The sequence below is a fragment of the Dama dama genome, chromosome X, assembly GCF_033118175.1.
Source record: "Dama dama isolate Ldn47 chromosome X, ASM3311817v1, whole genome shotgun sequence".
Classification (NCBI taxonomy): Eukaryota; Metazoa; Chordata; class Mammalia; order Artiodactyla; family Cervidae; genus Dama; species Dama dama.
The window spans coordinates 66,586,432-66,606,052 of record NC_083714.1 but is presented as its reverse complement, the minus strand read 5'-3'; the positions used below and the strand labels follow the sequence as shown (position 1 = coordinate 66,606,052).

The 19,621-nt window shown below is 34.9% G+C and overlaps 1 protein-coding gene across 1 annotated transcript in view; it reads left to right on the top strand.

Moving 5' to 3' along the window:
* DIAPH2 (diaphanous related formin 2) overlaps positions 1-19,621 on the top strand; it is a 964,220-nt gene that overhangs the window by 80,415 nt on the left and 864,184 nt on the right. The window contains exons 4-5 of the mRNA XM_061136610.1: positions 10,352-10,456; positions 18,906-18,926. Of these exons, the coding sequence (XP_060992593.1) occupies positions 10,352-10,456; positions 18,906-18,926 (126 nt within the window). The remainder of the gene's footprint in view (positions 1-10,351; positions 10,457-18,905; positions 18,927-19,621) is intronic.

Genomic DNA, 19,621 nt, shown 5'->3' with positions numbered 1-19,621 from the left:
CCCTTTACAGAAAAAGTGTCAATGTCTGGACTAGTGTAGTAGTCTCTAAACTTTCTGATTTCCTATCCTGTTAGAAAAAAAAATGTATTTGAGCAAGTAACCCGAACATGTTTTACTTAAAAAAATATACCCACGTGTATGTACTAATACTTTGTATAAAGTACAGACATAGAAAAGGATGAGAACATGCAAATAACAAGATTTTTAGGTGATTTTAAATGAGTTTATTTATTGATGGTGTAAAAGCCTTTGCTGTCGTGATTAATAACATTTTAGTGAGAGCAATGTCATTGTGTCATTATTTTTTATGTCATGTTTAAAAAAAGAGACTAATTAGAAGGTTTAGTTCCAAGTCCATTTTATTTTGATACTTGATTTAATGTCTCTTATAGTTGAAACATAAATCTGATGATACATAGGTCCAAGTGGAACAAGAACATTGTTAGCTACAGTTATTAAATCATAGTATTAACTTTGCTCATTCCAATCCATGAATCGAGCTAAGGTTTTCTGCTGAACCATGGCTAGTAAATTTCCATTTCCCTTAATGACAGTCACCTGTTCTTGAAACTTATCTGAAGTGTTGTATTTTTATATTTGCAAATAAATGGGTTCTGAATGGGTTTTGAAAAACGAGCTTCACTCGATGTCATCAGGGACATGGGCCCTTTGCATTCTTCCCTCCATATGCTTAATGTTGTAGACCCTCATCCCCGTGTTTATCTAATCATATCTGCTGCAGACACTGCACCTGATGCCTGGAAGGAGGAGGAAGAGGTGAGTCATGAAAGGATGAAGGGGACCCACCTGGCAGTTGGGTCTGCTGGTGTGTGGCTTTTTCAGTGAGGTTCCCTGGTGGCTCAGAGGTTAAAGCGCATGTCTGCAATGTGGGAGACCTGGGTTCGATCCCTGGGTTGGGAATATTCCCTGGTGGAGGAAATGCCAACCGACTCCAGTATTCTTGCCTGGAGAATCCCACAGACAGAGGAGCCTGGTGGGCTACAGCCTATGGGGTCGCAAAGAGTCGGACGCGACTGAGCGACTTCACTTTCATTTGAAGCAGTTACTTTCCTAAAGGTGTTAAACTGTTAAGGGATTGATTGTCCTTTTGTGAATGAAAAATGCCCATCATGTGAAATTTCAGAGGTTTTAAACATCTTTGTCTTGAGATAGCCAGAAATCTCTCTGTAAGATACATGTTATCATTCTCACTTTCTATCTCATTTTAAAATGTTGTAAATATTCTGCTGTATTTTAAATATCTTGCTTTAATTAATAAAAAAACCTACATTCTAATGTATTTTGGTTTCAACTTCTTGCAGTGGTTTGGATTTTATATGTGGGGCAAACTTCCCTACTCAGGAATGCGTCTCACTTATAGTTTTTTCATAAAACAACCTTTTATTAAATAAATCATTTATTTTGGCAATATGTTTTCTCAGATTGTTCCACTAGTGACTCAAAGAAATGTAGTTTTTATACTTTATTATTGAAACAATCTAGTAAATAATATAAGCTGAGTTGTTTAAAAGGAAAAACAGCTATATTTTCATTGAATTGTATGATAAACCTCCCACACTGAGTAATTTTTCTAATACTTGATCTAGCAAATTTTCAGCAGTGATTTCTATGTTTTCTGACAGAATTGGCTGACAAAGTAATGCGTTTTAGTTTACTACCATGTTGTTTTGCATGTATTATCTCTGCTTCTTATACCAAGTGTTCCTCCAATGTCATGGGACCTTTTGTCTTTTGCTATTAAAGAAAGCAAACAAACAAGAGATGCTTCTAAATGTGTATCATTAAGTTTACAAAATTTCACTAAGTACTGGATTGCATATCACATGATTCTAGTTATTGCTGAGAAAATCGAAAAAGCTTCCTTCATGCTCTAGATGTTTGGATTTTAAATGGTCTGTAAGTTTGAAGTAGCTTTAGGGCATGGCAACCCACTTCAGTATTCTTGCCTGGAGAATCCCCATGGACAGAGGAGCCTGGCAGGCTACAGTCCATGGGGTCACAAAGAGTTGGACACAACTGAATGACTAAGCACAGCACAGCACTCACTATCATTAGCTATATATTTTAAGGTACAATGTGCACATAAAGTGAGAGTCATCAATGATAGTTGATAATTTCAGATTGTTACATTAGTAACTTTTAATCTTGTGGGACAAGCTTCTTATTAGCCTTATATTTTTGTTATTTTTAACATACGGTATGACTAAGGAAAGGCTCAGACTGTGTAGGAAATACAACAATCTGGTATTTTCTTGTTGCCCTGTACTTGCATTATGGTACTCTCTTATTATCCTCAATATGTTGTCTTTGGAGGAATCTTTTAAAGGTACTTTTCTATTTTGTTGTTGTTTTGAGGACTAACTTAGCTAAAACTAGGTAAAATAGCCTGCAAGTTCACTTAACCAAGTACTTGTAACTGCAAGTACATTGCAGTATACTGACAGTGAGAAAAACATGGGTTTTGAATACCCAACTGTTCCCTTGAGATAATTCCTATACCATTTGGAGCTATGGATCCAGTGAGGGATTCAGTATTATTCTCACGTTAAATATTAAAGTTTATTTTCTTGTATTTCGATTAAACGTCAATATTTCACAAGCCACGGTTGATGCTTTAAGTAATATTGAACTCGGGAAACCACTGGTTGAATGTTGAACTCAGGATTAAGGATTATGGGAGAGTGAATTTGTGTTTTCCAATAGCTAGATAGACATTCTAAATTTACCTTCTTGATGATGAAGAGGTATATGTAGATGTTCATAGTTGGTTTCCTCCAATAAGACCTGAAACCAGAAATAGCTGAACACTTTTTGTGCAGTACTCAGTAACATTCATTTAATTTCATACTCCCCCCACCAGCCCCCGGCTTTTGGCTCTATACTATTTGTAGAGATATTGTATTTGGACAATTTTTTTTCCTTTAACTTTGTTTTCCATACAGACTTCTATATGTTATGTAGCTACAGTCTATAAAGGTAAACTTAACTGTATCATTTGAAGACATGAGGTGGTTAATTAATACCAGGCACAGTTGGCCAGTTAGCTACTTATGTGGCATATCCCTGATGCTGTTATTGGAATTTTAAAAAGAAATGTTCTATCGTTTTTAGTTCACAGAAGTTAGAGGAATTACATGTAGAACATATCTTTATATGAACATTTCTTTAGAAAAGAATAAAGAAATAAATTTGCTGTATAACATAGGGAGCTCAACTTGGTGCTCTATGGCATCCTAGAAGGGTGGGATGAGGTGGGAAGTGGTAGGGAGTTTCAAGAGTAAGGGAACATATATATATACCTATGACTGATTCGTGTTTATGTATGGCGGAAACCAATACAACATTGTGAAGCAATTATCCTCCAATTAAATAAATTCCATGTTGATATTTGACAGAAAATAAGAAAAGTTTGTAATTATCCTTTGATTCAAAAATAAATAAATTTTAGAAAATTAAAAAAAAAACCTTAATGTCTTATTTTAACAACAAACATTACCAAATAAGTGGATGGATAAATGAATAAAAAATAAAGAAATAAATGTTGTAAAAATCCATTAATTTATAATCTTAAAATAATCAAAGATAACTATAATTGCTGTTCATGCTAGTAGGGTATCATTGGCTTATTTTCTTCAGGGGTACAGATCCCCTTAAAACAGAAGTTAAAGAATACTTGAGTGACTTCCCTGGTGGTTCAGTGTTTAAGACTCCACACTCCCAGTGCAAGGGACCTGGGTTTGATCCCTGGTCAGGGACCTAGATCCTGCATGCCACAACTAAGAGCCCACACACAGCAACAAAGATCACATGTCCTACAGGTAAAACCTGGCATACATAGCCAAATAAATTTTTTAAAAACTTTTGAATACTTACAATTGAGAAGCAGAAGGAAGAGGGCAGCAAGCATTTCATCAAATGATTCATTTGATTCATTTGATTCATCAAATCAAGTCAAGTTCAGATTTAAAAACAGCAAGTGGAAAATCCAGTCTTAAACTGGGATCAATACATGTTGCAGAAACAAAAACAGTTACTTTATAGAAAGTACATAGAAATTTATAGCAACTTTATAGAAAGAAGGAGCAAGTATTCTTATAGGGAAGGAAGAAATGTAAAAACATATATAATTGACATTTACCTCTCATAAAGCAAGTGAGAAAAACAATGGAAGGTTAGGAAAATAGAAAATGATGCTAGAAGATGAGAAAGTTAAAGTATATTTAAAGATTTATGGGAGGTGAGAGGGAGAAGGAGAGAATGAGAACGGATGAGAGTACAAATGAATGAATAGGCAGCTGGTTCAACTTTTAACCTTCTTGTTTGACTCTATTCTTATACAGTTTCTCAGTAATAGCTGTAAGAATACAATGTTTATTTGCTGAAGGAATGAAGGAGGTTGTCTGTAATGAGAAAATTGCATCATAGTATAACTGGTAGGAGAATAATTGATCTAGTGTTTATAAATATGGCTTGATGCTAATACAGTACAAATATTTTAAGTGGTCAGTTACTTCATCTTTTTTTAAAATTACAAAATACTACAATTCTTCTCATGTTGTGGAAGTATTCAACTAAATTTTCAATACAGTAAAAGCTTGCTTTTGTGTTCTGTGTACTATAAGAACTCAGTCTGTTTAACATTACTGTATATAAAATAGATAACCAACAAAGACCTACTGTATAGTACAGGGAAATATACTCAATATCTTGCAGTAAAGTATAATGGAAAAGAATCTGAAAAAGTGTGTGTGTATGTGTGTGTGTGTGTGTATATATATATATATATATATATATATATATATATTTATTTATTTATTTATATTTATAAAACTTAATCACTTTACTGTATGCCTGAAACTAACACAATGTTGTAAATCAACTATATTTCAAAAAAAATTAAAAAACTGAGTGTGTTTAGTAGTAATTTCATATTCAATTACATTGTTCAGAATAAGTATTGAATTATGGATATTGCTCTATTTAGTTTTGCAATTCTACTATAAAGCTGGAGTTAATGATTTGGAAGTATTAGCTGCCTAATTAGTAGTATGCTGCTGCTTTGTGTAAGAATAAGATAAGTCATTATAGTCTCCTCTGTTCGTGTGAATGGTACCTATTCCCAATCAACCTATGCAGCAGATTTATAGGTATAAAAATGTTTGTGGCCATAAAGCATATTAAAGTATTGAGAAAAATTCCTAAATATCACATTGGTTCAGCAAGTATTTATTAAATGCTTGGTGCATTCCAGGATTGCATACTCTTTGCTTGGGAATACAAAGATAAAAAAAGAACCTAGTTTCTGCCATCAGTTTATAGTTTAAGGTAGATGGATTTATTACAGAGTTTCATTTTAAGTGCTATAGTATAGGAAATTAATATGGAAGAATAGCATGAAGATGGTCACTTCTAAACAAGGTGCTTTGAGGGAAATCTGAAGAATTAGCAGGGGTATATGAGTTAGCCTGATATGGATTTGGCTAGGGTGGGAGGAGATGGGGGTTAACAGAGGGAGAGGGTGGTGAAGTCGACAGCATTCTAGGCAGAAAGAACAGCATCATGAACAAAGTAATGGAAATGTGTAAGAGCATAGCGTGTGTAGAAAAATGATGAATAATCTTGTGTTATTCAAACACAAGGGTAAGATGAACAGTGGTAATGAAAGAAATGAGACTAGGGAAGTAATAACAACATGAACATGAATAATAACACGAACATTCTTTGATGGCTAGCTAATATACACCAGGCCTGGGTGCCTGATCGCACTTAAACTTGACATTCCTCTGAGGTCTATATTCTTCATATTCTCATTATTATCCTGCCTGCCTCCATGATTCTACTCTTGATAGCATGATCTTTGCAATGTGTCATTGAAAATTGAATTGGAGGTATATGGTAACACAGAATGTATACCTATGGCTGATTCATGTTGAGGTTTGACAGAAAACAACAAAATTCTGTAAAGCAATTATCCTTCAATTAAAAAAAAGAAAAATGTCACTGGAAGGCGAGCAGACTCTCTACATAGAGATTGCCAATGGTGGCATTACCACACTCTAAGACCTGACTGTGGAGTGTACAAGTACAGACACTCAATCTTGTCAGTATTTCAGAGTTGATTCTAGTTGGGGATACAGATACGTGCTATTTGCAGGAGACTATAATTTAACCAGAATGTTATGAGATGGTAGAGACATAGTATAGTATATATGAGCAGTATTTAGAGGTTTCGATGGAAACAAACACAATATGATTTAGCAGAATGATGTTCTTGCCAATAAAGTCATAAAATCAGAGGCTGAATTGAGAAGTATAGTATTTCAAGATGAAGGACATGGAAATCCTTTCCTTCCTTGGATTTATCAAACCACAGGGTATTTGAGAGAGATGCTGAACTATGTCACATGAAGATAAATTGAAACTGGTAGGTATACTTTAGCCTCAAGGAGAGAGTATTGTCTTCATGTAATATTTACAGGTTCCTTTCATTTATTTCTTCTGTCCAATCTACCATCCCTCTTAGTTTGGACTCTTATTACTATTACTTGTGTTACTTCAATAGCCCAGATTATTAAACATAAGATAATTTATTCTGATTAATTTAAATAGAATATTTATACACACACACACACACACACACACACACACACATGAAGAGATATGAACCAGGAGGGTTTTAAAACAGGCTCCAGGTAATCTAAGTATAGGAATAACTTCCAGAACCACACAGCCAAAACATAATCTGATGAAGGAGCAGAACCACTTTGTCAAATTGTTGTGATGAAAAAGATGTGTCTGCTGCCATCAATTCCATGTCCATGTCACTTCTGTTGCCACCCATGCTAGCAAAACATGGGTGAAACTACACCCCATATGCATCTATTTCATGGATGACAACTAAGCCATCTTACTGTATTGTTATAAGGGATAGGGAGACTGATAGATGTGGTTTTCATGGATTCTTCATTGGTGGGGCTGATACTGGGTGGGTGTTTAAAATTATAGCGGGCATGTTGGCTATTGGGCAGCCAACCATGACAGAAGCCTACTGTGGTCTGGTAGCTAATCTCTTGGCCTTCACTCAGGTTTTTCTCCTCCTTCAAGACCCAAATCTTGATGAAGACTTCTCTATTGTCTTTCCCATCTGTCCTCTGTGTTCCTATGACATCCTGTACATGCCTCTGTTATACCCATATGTTTGCATATCACTCTTCCCTACTATATGTGCTTAGTCACTCAGTCAGTCGTGTCTGACTATGGGCGACCCCATGGACTATAGCCTGCCAGGCTCCTCTGTCCATGGAAATTTTCCAGGCAAGAATACTGGAGTGGGGTCGCCATTTCCTTCTCCATCCCTACTATACTATGAATTGTTTATTTTTATTAATTTAACAGACAAATTAGCATTTACTAAATATTAGGCATTGTTTTAAGAACTTCACAAATAATAACTCATTTAATTCATGGGCTCAAGCACTCTTTCAAATTTTCAATTTTCGCTCCCTACCTAGCATATTCTGTGGTGCATGGTAAAGTGAAAGTGTTAGTTGCTCAGTCATGTCTGATTCTGCAACCCCATGGACTGTAAGGCCACTAGCCTCCTCTGTCCATGGAACTCTCCAGGCAAGAATACCTGTGTGGGTAGCCAATACCTTCTCCTCAGGTGGTGCATGGTATGAGTTTGGTAAATAAGTGAGTCAAAATTTAGAAAGTAGAGAAGAAAAAATAATGATATGATCTTGCCACCTTAACATGATGTTAGTATTTTGTTGTACATATTTCAGATCCAGTCCTCCAAAGTAAAACTTGGCAAAAGTTAAACTACCCTATAATGGGAAGGACTGCGTGTGGAGGTAGTGAGTTCCCTGTTAGTTGAAGTTGACACAGAACGTAGATGAGTATCTGTGGACTTTATAAAGTGCTATACAGCCTCATTTCTGTGATTCTCACTTTGATTCAACAATGCTAGATCTAGCCTTTGAGAGAGAAAGAGAGGCTGGCTTCAAGTAAGTCATTTACAGGTAAGATATACAAATGAGAAATGAGATAAGATAGGAAAAGTAGAGGTAGAGACAGTGATAGAGATGATTGGGAAGGGGGGGGGTCAGGTATATATACATGAAATTTATAGGTATTGATTGTGAATTAATCATTGTAGGAGTCACTGCAGTGGGTGCAACTATATATCATGAGATACTGGTGTCATTGAAGTTACTATTCAATACACAGATGCAGTTTGATTACTTTTTATGGATCCTTTGTTTTTTCCCCCACATTCTCATACATTATTTTTTAAAATTATTTTAGTATTTTTCTTTGTCCATTCATTTAGTTGATTAAAAACTAGTAATGTTTAGAATTACTAAGCAAGTAAAGGGATAAAAATACTGATTTCTTTTTCTTGTTTTAAAAAATCGAGATACCTTTCAGAAGCCATAAAATTCATCCTCTTAAAGTATATAGTTCAGTGGTTTTTTTTCTTCTCTTCATGTATTCAAAGAGTTGTGCAACCATCACAACATTCATTCTTAGAACATTTTTATCACACAGAAATGAAACACTGTACCTGTTGGCAGTCACAGCCCAGTTCTCTCATCCCCTCTTGCCCTGCCCCTGACAACCACTAATTCACAAATCTCTATAGATTTGCCTGTTCTGGATATTTAATATAAATGGAATCATGTAATGTATGGTCTTTTGTGACCTGCTTCCTTCATTTAGCATAATGTGATTTCAAGTTTCATCCATGAAGTATAGAATGTATCAGTACTTCATTCCTCTTTGTGGCTGAATAATATTCCATTGTATGGACATATGACTTTTTTTTATCCATTCATCATTTGATGGACATTTGAATTGTTTCCACTCTAATATTTCTGCTATGAACATTCAAGTACGAGTTTTTGTGTGGACATATGTTTTCATTTGTCTTGGGTATAAGCTGAGTCATGTGGTAACTCTACATATAACTTTTTGAGGAACTACAAGACTGTTTTCCAAAGTGCCTATATCATCTCATATTCTTACCATCAGTGTGTAAGGGTTCCAGTTTCTTCACATCCTCACCAACAATTGTTATCTTTTCTGTCTTAGCCTTTATTACTGTGGGAGTGAAGCGGTGTCTCACTGTGGTTTTGATTTGCATTTCCTTGGTGAATAGTGATGTTGAGCCTCATGTGCTTATTGGCAATTTGTATGGCTTCTTTAGAGAAATGTCTGTTCAAATCCTTTGTCCACTTGTAGTTGGGTTATTTGTCTATTGTTCATTTGTAAGGCTTCTTTTTATGGGGATACAAGCCCCATATCAGATGTATGACTTGTAAACATTTTCATACATTCTGTATGTTGTCTTTTCATTTGATGTTGATTTTGGAGGTGTAGTCCTTTCCAACTTGGTTTTATGACCCTTCAAGTGTGTCTTAATATGTTTCAGGGGTTAACATGAGTTTCAAAATGAAGAAAAAATGATTTATCTAGTGAAAATGTTCTATGTCTTTGTAACACAATATAAAGGAACATTTCCAACCAAATCAAAGCTTATTGAACCTCAAAACGATGTGTTGCTGTAACTGAATATTTTTCTTTCCAGTTAGTGGTATTTGTTATCCCAATGTAGGTAACTATGTTTCTGATTTTTTCCCCCAAATTCAGCAACTTCTCATGAATCTTTCTTCAGTGACATATTGTAAATATATATTTCCTATAATTTACAAATTATGTTTGCTCTTCTAGATAATATTTATCCTAAGGGAACATATGCCAAGTAGTAAAGTGTTTATTTGTTTATTTTTGCTATCAGGGTGAAAAAATAACATTGCTAAGGCTGAATGATGTATATCTATGCTATAAACTGCCAGTTTATTCTGTGGAATAGTTAAAAAGTTTTTCTTGTTTCTACTCATTGAGTAGGTAGCAATATGAACCATAAATATATGGTAAAATTTATATAACACTAGGGTATATAGAGTGAAAAATAATAGTGAAGGAGCCGAAAAATGGTGGTTGTTGATAGTCAGAGCATGACTTACTATTTTAATACAGAGAACATTAATTTTTTTCTTTTTCTTTTTTAAAGTTTATTTTGTTGAGGTATAGTTGATTTACAATGTTGTGTTAATTTGTGCTGTACAGCACAGTGATTCAGTCATACATATATATTCTTTGTCATATACTTTTCTCTTATATTTTATTATAGGATATTGAATATAGTTCCTTGTGATATACAGTAGAACTTTGTTGCTTAATACTTATTAAGCACCTTTGAAACTCATAAGCAGAATTTTGCTAATACAATAAATATTATTTTTTTAATAAATATTCTTTTTAACAGGAGGACATGAACCTTAATGAAGAGCGAAAAGCTCCTTTACGAAACAAAGATTTTACCACCAAGCGTGAGATGGTCGTCCAGTATATTTCTGCTACTGCCAAATCTGTAAGTAGTGAGACTCTTCCAGCATCCATATAATGAGCTTAGCATTATCTGCTTAAAAGAAGCAAACTTCAGATCTCCAAGTTTTTGCCTCAGTGTACTTATATAGACGTCATAAAAGAGGTATATATAGGTACTTTAATACATTTTTTATATATTTCAAAACTGTTCTTAAAGAGAGATTTCCATTCTTATAAACAAAACAGACTAATAATAGTTGGCTCTGAGTTAATCTGGTTAAATTTTTGAGCTGAGGTTTTGTGCACTTACTAACAAATAGCAGCAATTTGTACTTATTCCACTTAATATACACTTTGTTATAGGAACACTTCAGATTTTGAGGAAGGAAAAACATAGCCTAGTCACAAGATTTAACTAAGTTTACATTAAAGTTATATGTCTGGTATTTGCTTACTTGAAATTTATAGCAATTTTTTTAATAAACAGTTTGTTTTTATTTTTTGTGATGCTACTTATGTAAACTACCTCATAATTGTTATTGTACAGCTTAATTTAGCATAAAGGAAGGTGTTTAATAGGAACTTTAATGAAATCTGTGTGAGTCTCAAAAGAATTAAAATTAGGATTCATTGAAAAGGCTTGTCTGCAGCAGGAAAAACTGGAATATATTGCTTTGTTTATTTCCTAAAGTGCTTCCAAAAAGAGTCTAAAGTTTGATTTATTTTTGTAAGAAAAAAAATATTTTTTGAAATAGTGGACTGTATCTTTTACATTTCTGTAAAGAAGAAGTTTTCACAGAGTTTATAATCACTATGTATGTGTATATATATAACATACATATGTTGTATGTATATATATGTACATATATATATACACACACAAAAACACACAGTGATTTTATGTTTGTGTGACGTGTTTATTATACACATACATTTACATTTAAGGAATACATATTTTAAATTTAAAAAGTTGATTAGTGAATAGTTCTTCATTGGCAAAATATATTCTAAAATTATTTGGCTATCCTATTAATGCTGTTTCAGTACAGTAATTGCAGTGGCAATTATTGATGCATTTTGTCTGAATTCTACAATTGTATTGATTCCATATTGTACTTTAAGTAAGCTAAATCTGAATGCTGAACTATTTAAACATAATGCATTGCAGCTCTGCCAGAGCAGAACAACAGCATGTTTTTTAATTTGCTTCTGGTATCCAAGGGCAGAAATGTGTTTCAAGTGATAAGTGAAATTTGCCTTGAGCATCATTTTCAATAGAATTAGGTGAGGCATAGGGTTTTACTTTGAAATTCTGATGAATCTCTTCTCATTTTTGCACTCAAGTTATTGTTCACAGTAAAATGCTTTAGGAAATGCAGGGTGTACATTCAGTGTTATTTTTCAAATACTTAAAGGCAAATACACTAGTAAATCTATATAGTTATATCTGGGTGCAAAGTACAGATAATTATATATGAATAATTATGTGCTGATTTTAATGGCAAGATTTTGTTAGTGTCTCTGGCTCATTTGTTGTTGCTTTTGTTTGCGTAAGTGGAACTGAATATAATGAAGATTGTGTGAAGCTCTTCTTAACCTTTTGATTTTGACTCAGTCTCTATGTAGAACTTGTTTTCATTTATCTTTGTATTGTTTCCCCTTTAACTGACCAAAAAAGCGCACACTGATTTATATACTCATTTTTCAGATTAAAATGCTAAACTTGGGGTAAACGTTGGCTGAGCTCTCTTGAATTGATTTATTTGAAAAATGGAAATTGAAATTTTCTCAAAAGACATGAAAACTCTATACTAAAGGCATTAGTCTCAAAATCGATACAAATAACTATTTAGTATATGATCTTTATTTGTTTCCTTTAGCACACATAGGGTCACTTGACATATAGAACTTTCATTAGCGCTCTAAGGTTATATGTTTTATTAGCTTGTAGTTTTCATGGACTAAATATGATGAAAGAAAGCCTATTGATAAGCATGTCTTAAAGCTTTCTCACTTTGGAGAGACAGTCGTTAGTACTGTGTTCTGTGGTGAAAACAAATAAAATTACATATGTTATTTCCTTTTGAAGGTGAGAGGGATACCATTTAATGACAAACCATCCTCTCATCTTTTGTGATCTCTTCGTGATCATGACAATAAAATTTGCATGAATTATAATGTACCCTATGACCATTTATCTATGTTTAACTAAGGTTTCCGTCCTGCTGGCTTTTATTAGGCTTTAAGTATACTTTGCATGTCATACTCTTTTATGCTTATTTTTTCTTTGTATTGACACACTGATTAAAAATGCTTCCACATTTAAAGTAGATATGATTGTAACCACTGCTTTATGAAAATGTTTTGCAAATAGTCAAAACTTTTATCTTGAAGTAAAAGCAAATTTAAGGACTAGAGTCCCTGGTAGAAAAATGTTTTATCATAAGTCATGTGTAAAACATGTGAAAATTATAGTTAAATTTAAACATAAACTGTACATTTCCCCCTTTAACACCTGCTTAGGCATTTTACATGGAATTGAAAAACAAAATAAGCACTCAATAAGCGATATCCGTCATTCTCCTGTGTTTGTGGGAAGGACAGTAAAGCAAGATGAAACTAATACATGGGTTTGGACACAAAGCCTGTTTCTAAAGCAAAGGAGAGTCTTTTGTTGTGTAACTGATCATGCCAAAATTAGCCTGGGATAAGAGAATATAAAGGAAATTAAAAGATAATGATGAAAACTATTGCTTAGGTTTTTCCTCTTCAAATTCCATAATAAAAAATGTTGTGTGAATGCAAAGGAAAAAGTACCTTGAATAACTCTGTCAGTGATGAAAGGACTTAATAAGAGAGTGGAAAAGAGTCTCTTCTCTGCTGGAATTGGACTCTTGCTTACTGTAACAAGTGTGGTTATGGTCTTGATCTTGTTGTTTAGTTGCTAAGTCATTTCTGACTCTTTGCAACTCCATGGACTGTAGCCCTGCAGGCTCCTCTGTCCCTGGTATTTCCCATGCCAAGAATACTGGAGTGATTTGCCATTTCCTTCTCCAGGGGATCTTCCCAACCCACGGATCAAACCCAGGTCTCCTGCATTGCAAGCAGATTCTTTACCATCTAAGCCACCAGGGAGGCCCGGGTACATGTAGATAATTTGGCCACAGATAATCTGGAAGAGTCTTTCTTTTCACAGCACCAACATAAGTTTTCAGAAGTGGAAAACCAAGCTTTGTTAATATTGCAACGTGCGCTCACTGGGCTGTTCATTGTGACAGCTGCCGGCCTCCCCGCCCAACTCACTACCGAACATCAGTGGCTTCATGTCACCCAGCCTGTTCCTGTTCTCTTCACCTTCACCCTGGCATCACCCCAAACCCATGCCGGTTCAAAGCTTTGTGCTTCTGCCCCCAAACAATCACCGAGCAGCTGCACTCTCAGCATCCCTGCCTTTGCCCTGCGTGGTTCCCATGGTCTTCCTCCTTGTCAGATTCCCGTCCCCAAAACCTACATTCCTCAAGGCAGCAGTGTGACACTTTCATGTTTGCACCCCAACATGCCTGCCACATTGCCAGCAGCTGTCATGGTATATTGCACACAGTGTCAGTGAATTTTAAATAAAATGAAAACTGCAAGTTAAAAAAAAAATTGCAACATTGTCATACCAATTCATAATCTTGAGAGGCACAAGACATCAGTGATTTAGAGGGAATCGTGCATGTTACATTTTAACAGTATATATAGATGTTTATGTGGATATTCCCTGGTGGTTCAGATAGTAAACAATCTGCCTCCCAAGCAGGAGATGCAGGTTCGATCCCTGGGTTGGGAAAATCCCATGGAGAAGGAAATCACGCCAATATTCTTTATTTATTTATTTATTTATTTTTGCAGTGGGTTTTGTCATACATTGATATGAATCAGCCATAGAGTTATACGTATTCCCCATCCTGATCCCCCCTCCCACCTCCCTCTCCACCTGATCCCTCTGGGTCTTTCCAGTGCACCAGGCCCAAGCACTTGTCTCATGCATCCCACCTGGGCTGGTGATCTGTTTCACCATAGATAATATACATGCTGTTCTTTCGAAACATCCCACCCTCACCTTCTCCCACAGAGTTCAAAAGTCTGTTCTGTACTTCTGTGTCTCTTTTTCTGTTTTGCATATAGGGTTATCGTTACCATCTTTCTAAATTCCATATATATGTGTTAGTATGCTGTAAATTTCTTTATCTTTCTGGCTTAATTCACTCTGTATAATGGGCTCCAGTTTCATCCATCTCATTAGAACTGATTCAAATGAATTCTTTTTAACAGCTAAGTAATATTCCATGGTGTATATGTACCACAGCTTTCTTATCCATTCATCTGCTGATGGGCATCTAGGTTGCTTCCATGTCCTGGCTATTATAAACAGTGCTGTGATGAACATTGGGGTGCACGTGTCTCTTTCAGATCTGGTTTCCTCAGTGTGTATGCCCAGAAGTGGGATTGCTGGGTCATATGGCAGTTCTATTTCCAGTTTTTTAAGAAATCTCCACACTGTTTTCCATAGTGGCTGTACTAGTTTGCATTCCCATCAACAGTGTAAGAGGGTTCCCTTTTCTCCACACCCTCTCCAGCATTTATTGCTTGTAGACTTTTGGATAGCAGCCATCCTGACTGGCGTGTAATGGTACCTCATTGTGGTTTTGATGAATTTCTCTGATAATAAGTGATGTTGAGCATCTTTCCATGTGTATGTTAGCCATCTGTATGTCTTCTTTGGAGAAATGTCTGTTTAGTTCTTTGGCCCATTTTTTGACTGGGTCATTTATTTTTCTGGAATTGAGCTGCAGGAGTTGCTTGTATATTTTTGAGATGAATCCTTTGTCTGTTTCTTCATTTGCTATTATTTCCTCCCATTCTGAGGGCTGACTTTTCACCTTACTTATAGTTTCCTTTGTAGTGCAAAAGCTTTTAAGTTTAATTAAGTCCCATTTGTTTAGTTTTGCTTTTATTTCCAATATTCTGGGAGGTGGGTCATAGAGGATCTTGCTGTGATTTATGTCGGAGAGTGTCTTGCCTATGTTCTCCTCTAGGAGTTTTATAGTTTCTGGTCTTACATTTAGATCTTTAATCCATTTTGAATTTATTTTTGTGTATGGTGTTAGAAAGTGTTCTAGTTTCATTTTTTTACAAGTGGTTGACCAGTTTTCCCAGCACCACTTGTTAAAGAGGTTGTCTTTTTTCCATTGTATATCCTTGCCTCCTTTGTCAAAGATAAGTTGTCCATAGGTTCGTGGATTTATCTCTGGGCTTTCTATTCTGTTCCATTGATCTATATTTCTGTCTTTGTGCCAGTACCATACTGTCTTGATGACTGTGGCTTTGTAGTAGAGTCTGAAGTCAGGCAGGTTGATTCCTCCAGTTCCATTCTTCTTTCTCAAGATTACTTTGGCTATTCGAGGTTTTTTGTATTTCCATACAAATTGCGAAATTATTTGGTCTAGTTCTGTGAAAAATACTGTTGGTAGCTTGATAGGGATTGCATTGAATCTATAGATTGCTTTGGGTAGAATAGCCATTTTGACAATATTGATTCTTCCAATCCATGAACACGGTATATTTCTCCATCTGTTTGTGTCCTCTTTGATTTCTTTCATCAGTGTTTTATAGTTTTCTATGTATAGGTCTTTTGTTTCTTTAGGTAGATATACTCCTAAGTATTTTATTCATTTTGTTGCAATGGTGAATGGTATTGTTTCCTTAATTTCTCTTTCTGTTTTTTCATTGTTAGTATATAGGAATGCAAGGGATTTCTGTGTGTTAATTTTATATCCTGCAACTTTACTATATTCATTGATTAGCTCTAGTAATTTTCTGGAAGAGTCTTTAGGGTTTTCTATGTAGAGGATCATGTCATCTGCAAACAGCGAGAGTTTCACTTCTTCTTTTCCTATTTGGATTCCTTTTACTTCTTTTTCTGCTCTGATTGCTGTGGCCAAAACTTCCAACACTATGTTGAATAGTAGTGGGAAATCACGCCAATATTCTTGTCTTGAGAATCCCATGGACAAAGGAACCTGGTGGGCTACAGTCCGTGGGGTCAAAAAGTCGGACATGACTGAGCGACTGAGCACGTGTGCAAAGACGTTTATGAGGAAAAAATTAGTCACTGAAATCCGAACATTAGTTTGCCAGATGTCAGTGTCCTTATGACCATATTAAGAAACTAATTTATTTCTAACTTAAATCACAGTCTTTGAGGTTGAGATTTAAAAATATGTAAAGTTACATTTTTTGAAGATACATTGAAAGGTGGCATTGATTAAAAAAACTCTCAGCAAAGAATTTAAAATAGTGATACAAAATACATCGCTAAATATTTTCAGATTGGCCCATATCATAAGCAGGCTTCCCTGGCAGCTTAGATGGTAAAGAATCCATCTGCAATGCAGGAGACCTGAGTTCTATCCCTGGGTTGGGAAGATCCCCTGGAGGAGAACATGGCAACCCACTCCAGTATTCTTGCTTAGAGAATCCCCATGGACAAAGGAACCTGGCAGGCTACAGTCCATGGGGTTGCAAAGAGTCAGACACAACTGAGTGACTAAGCACACACACACATATCATAAGCAGTTAAGAGTTGTAGTATATCTTTTTGTATGTGTGTATACATGCATTGGCTTCCCAGGTGGCACTAGTGGCAAAGAACCTGCCTGCCAATGCAGGAGACATAAGAGACATGGGTTTGATCCCTGGGTCAGAAAGATCTCCTAGAGAAAGGCATGGCAACCCACTTCACTATTCTTGCCTGGAGAATCCCATGGACAGAGGAACCTGGCAGGCTACAGTCCATAGGGTCACACAGAGTCAGACAAAACTGAAGTGACTTAGCACACACACATACAAGTATTAATGGTTTTGCCTTTGCCACTATCAGGTATTTTCTTTCTCAAGTCTTTGCCAGACATCACCTAGATAAGGTGAAACAGTTGAACCCAAACATGACCAGACCAGTTTCTTTTAGCTTTTCTTGGCTCATCTAATCTGTTTGCTGTATATGCTTTAACTAAATGCAATCATTTTGCAATCAGAATAGTATAGACCTGCTTAAATTGTTAAGACAGGCTTGCAATTCTTCTTCTTCTTCTTTTTTTTTTTTTTTTAATTTCATGTCTGTGGTAAATAAACACGGGACAAATAAGACCTCTTTTTTTTTTTTTTTTAAGACCTCTGTCTTTTTGGTGGGAAGAAATAATTTAGGTCAGTAGCGTATCTTTCAATTCAGAAGACTGCTAATGGCACCACAGAGGCTTTTATTCAACTAAATAGTCACTGTCTGTAGATAATCTGTCGAATGAATATTTTAAGAAAGCTGCTTTTCTATTTGGAGATTCATGGATTCCTCTGAAATAATTAATCAGGAAACTATCGTTTCTTTTTGTATCTTGTAGTATCCTGTTAAACTTAGGATTCTTATTGGTATTTCAGTTATATTTGATTTTTATTTTTGAAGTACTAGCTAATAATTAGAACATGTATTGGTAATATGTGCCATCAGATTAATAGTTTTAGATTATGGATGAACTCTTTTTTTGAACATTGCTTGATATTCAAGTGTAGGATTCTGATAACAATGATTTATATTTGAATTCTGGCATAAAATTATACTTTAGGACTATGATTTTAGTTCTTGCCTTCTTAAACACAAATTCTTAGGAATTCTCTTATTTCTTCACCATAAGAAAAACTCAATGGAGGTTGTAATTTTTGAACTATTTCCTCCTTCTGAATAAGTATATTTAAATACAAACTGCTTCTTTGTCTTTACATTATATAGAAAACTGTGTTGTTATAATAGAAATGCTAGGATGACCTAGAAAACTAGAATCATAGCAATCTATCTTCTTTGTAGTTTTCAAGTATAATATAAAACCATATATTAAACCTTAAATTCATAACAATATAAAATTTCCAGTTTTCAACCTAAAGTTTATTTATTAACTTAAACACATGACTTTAAGTGTAACATTTATATTCTAAAATACCTAATTTCAAGCTTAATAGTAAAGGAAAGAAAAAAGGGCAAGGAAAAAAAAGGAAAGAAACAATATTAGAATAAAATTCAATTTTCTCATGATAACTTTTTGAGAGGTTGTGGGCTGATAAAATATCTGATGCCTGATTGCACTTAATCTTGCATTACTTGATATTTATACTACAACTAGTTGAGAAGCCCATTACAGAAAAGTTAAAAAAAATCCTCAAATGGTAATAATTTTATTTGGGAATCTTTATTCTGCCGACTTTATACATTTTTGGAATATGGTAGAAATTAATACTGATGTATTAACCTCTAGACCTAAAATATTAAAAGTACACATAGAGGTAGCTATTTACTAATTTACTAAACACTTCTGTGAAAAGCCTCTGATTATTAATACTGTTGCTGTTTGTTTTTTTTTTTTTTTACACCATAACTACTCTCCGTTGACCTCTGCATGCAGATAGTTGGAAGTAAAGTTACGGTGAGTACCAAAGATGCGTTTTACCCTTAGATGTGAATTTGTGCTTTTGGAGATTGAGTGATTTTTGCTTCTAGTATTTTATGTGTTCGGTTCTTCTTTTGGTGTGTATTTTACCAAAGTAGTAAGATGAATGTTAAGATCACATGATTAGAATTTAACTTTGTAAGTATTTTTCCTGTGGCTTTGGGAAATACTTTAGAACTGCACTATGATTGTATATTTTGTCTTAGAAAGTTTTACTTCTTTTTAAATTTTTTTTTTTTTTGGAACTGTGCCTGTGTCAGTCCTTATGATTCTGAGGTGTGTTTTACCTCAGTTTTTCAGGATATCAGGGAGAGACTCCTAAAAGTTTCGTTTATGCTAACAGGAATTCTTACTGAAGCATCTCACTTTGACTTTAGTATCTCTGAGCATGTGGTGTAATGAAAGCAACCTTTGATGTTCAGTCAGGAGGCCTGGGTGCTTATTTTTGCTGGGTGCTGCTCATCAGCTTTGTGACTTTGGGCAAGTCATACAATTTCTCTGAGGTTCAGTTATTAAGTAGAGAAACTGAAGTGATTGGCTTGCATTATCTTTTAAGGTTCTTTCAGTTGCTGTCATCTAAACAGGGGTCCGCAACCTCCAGGCCGCAAACCAGTACTTCCAGTCTGATCAGCGATGGCATTAGATTAGCAATAAAATACACAATAAATGCA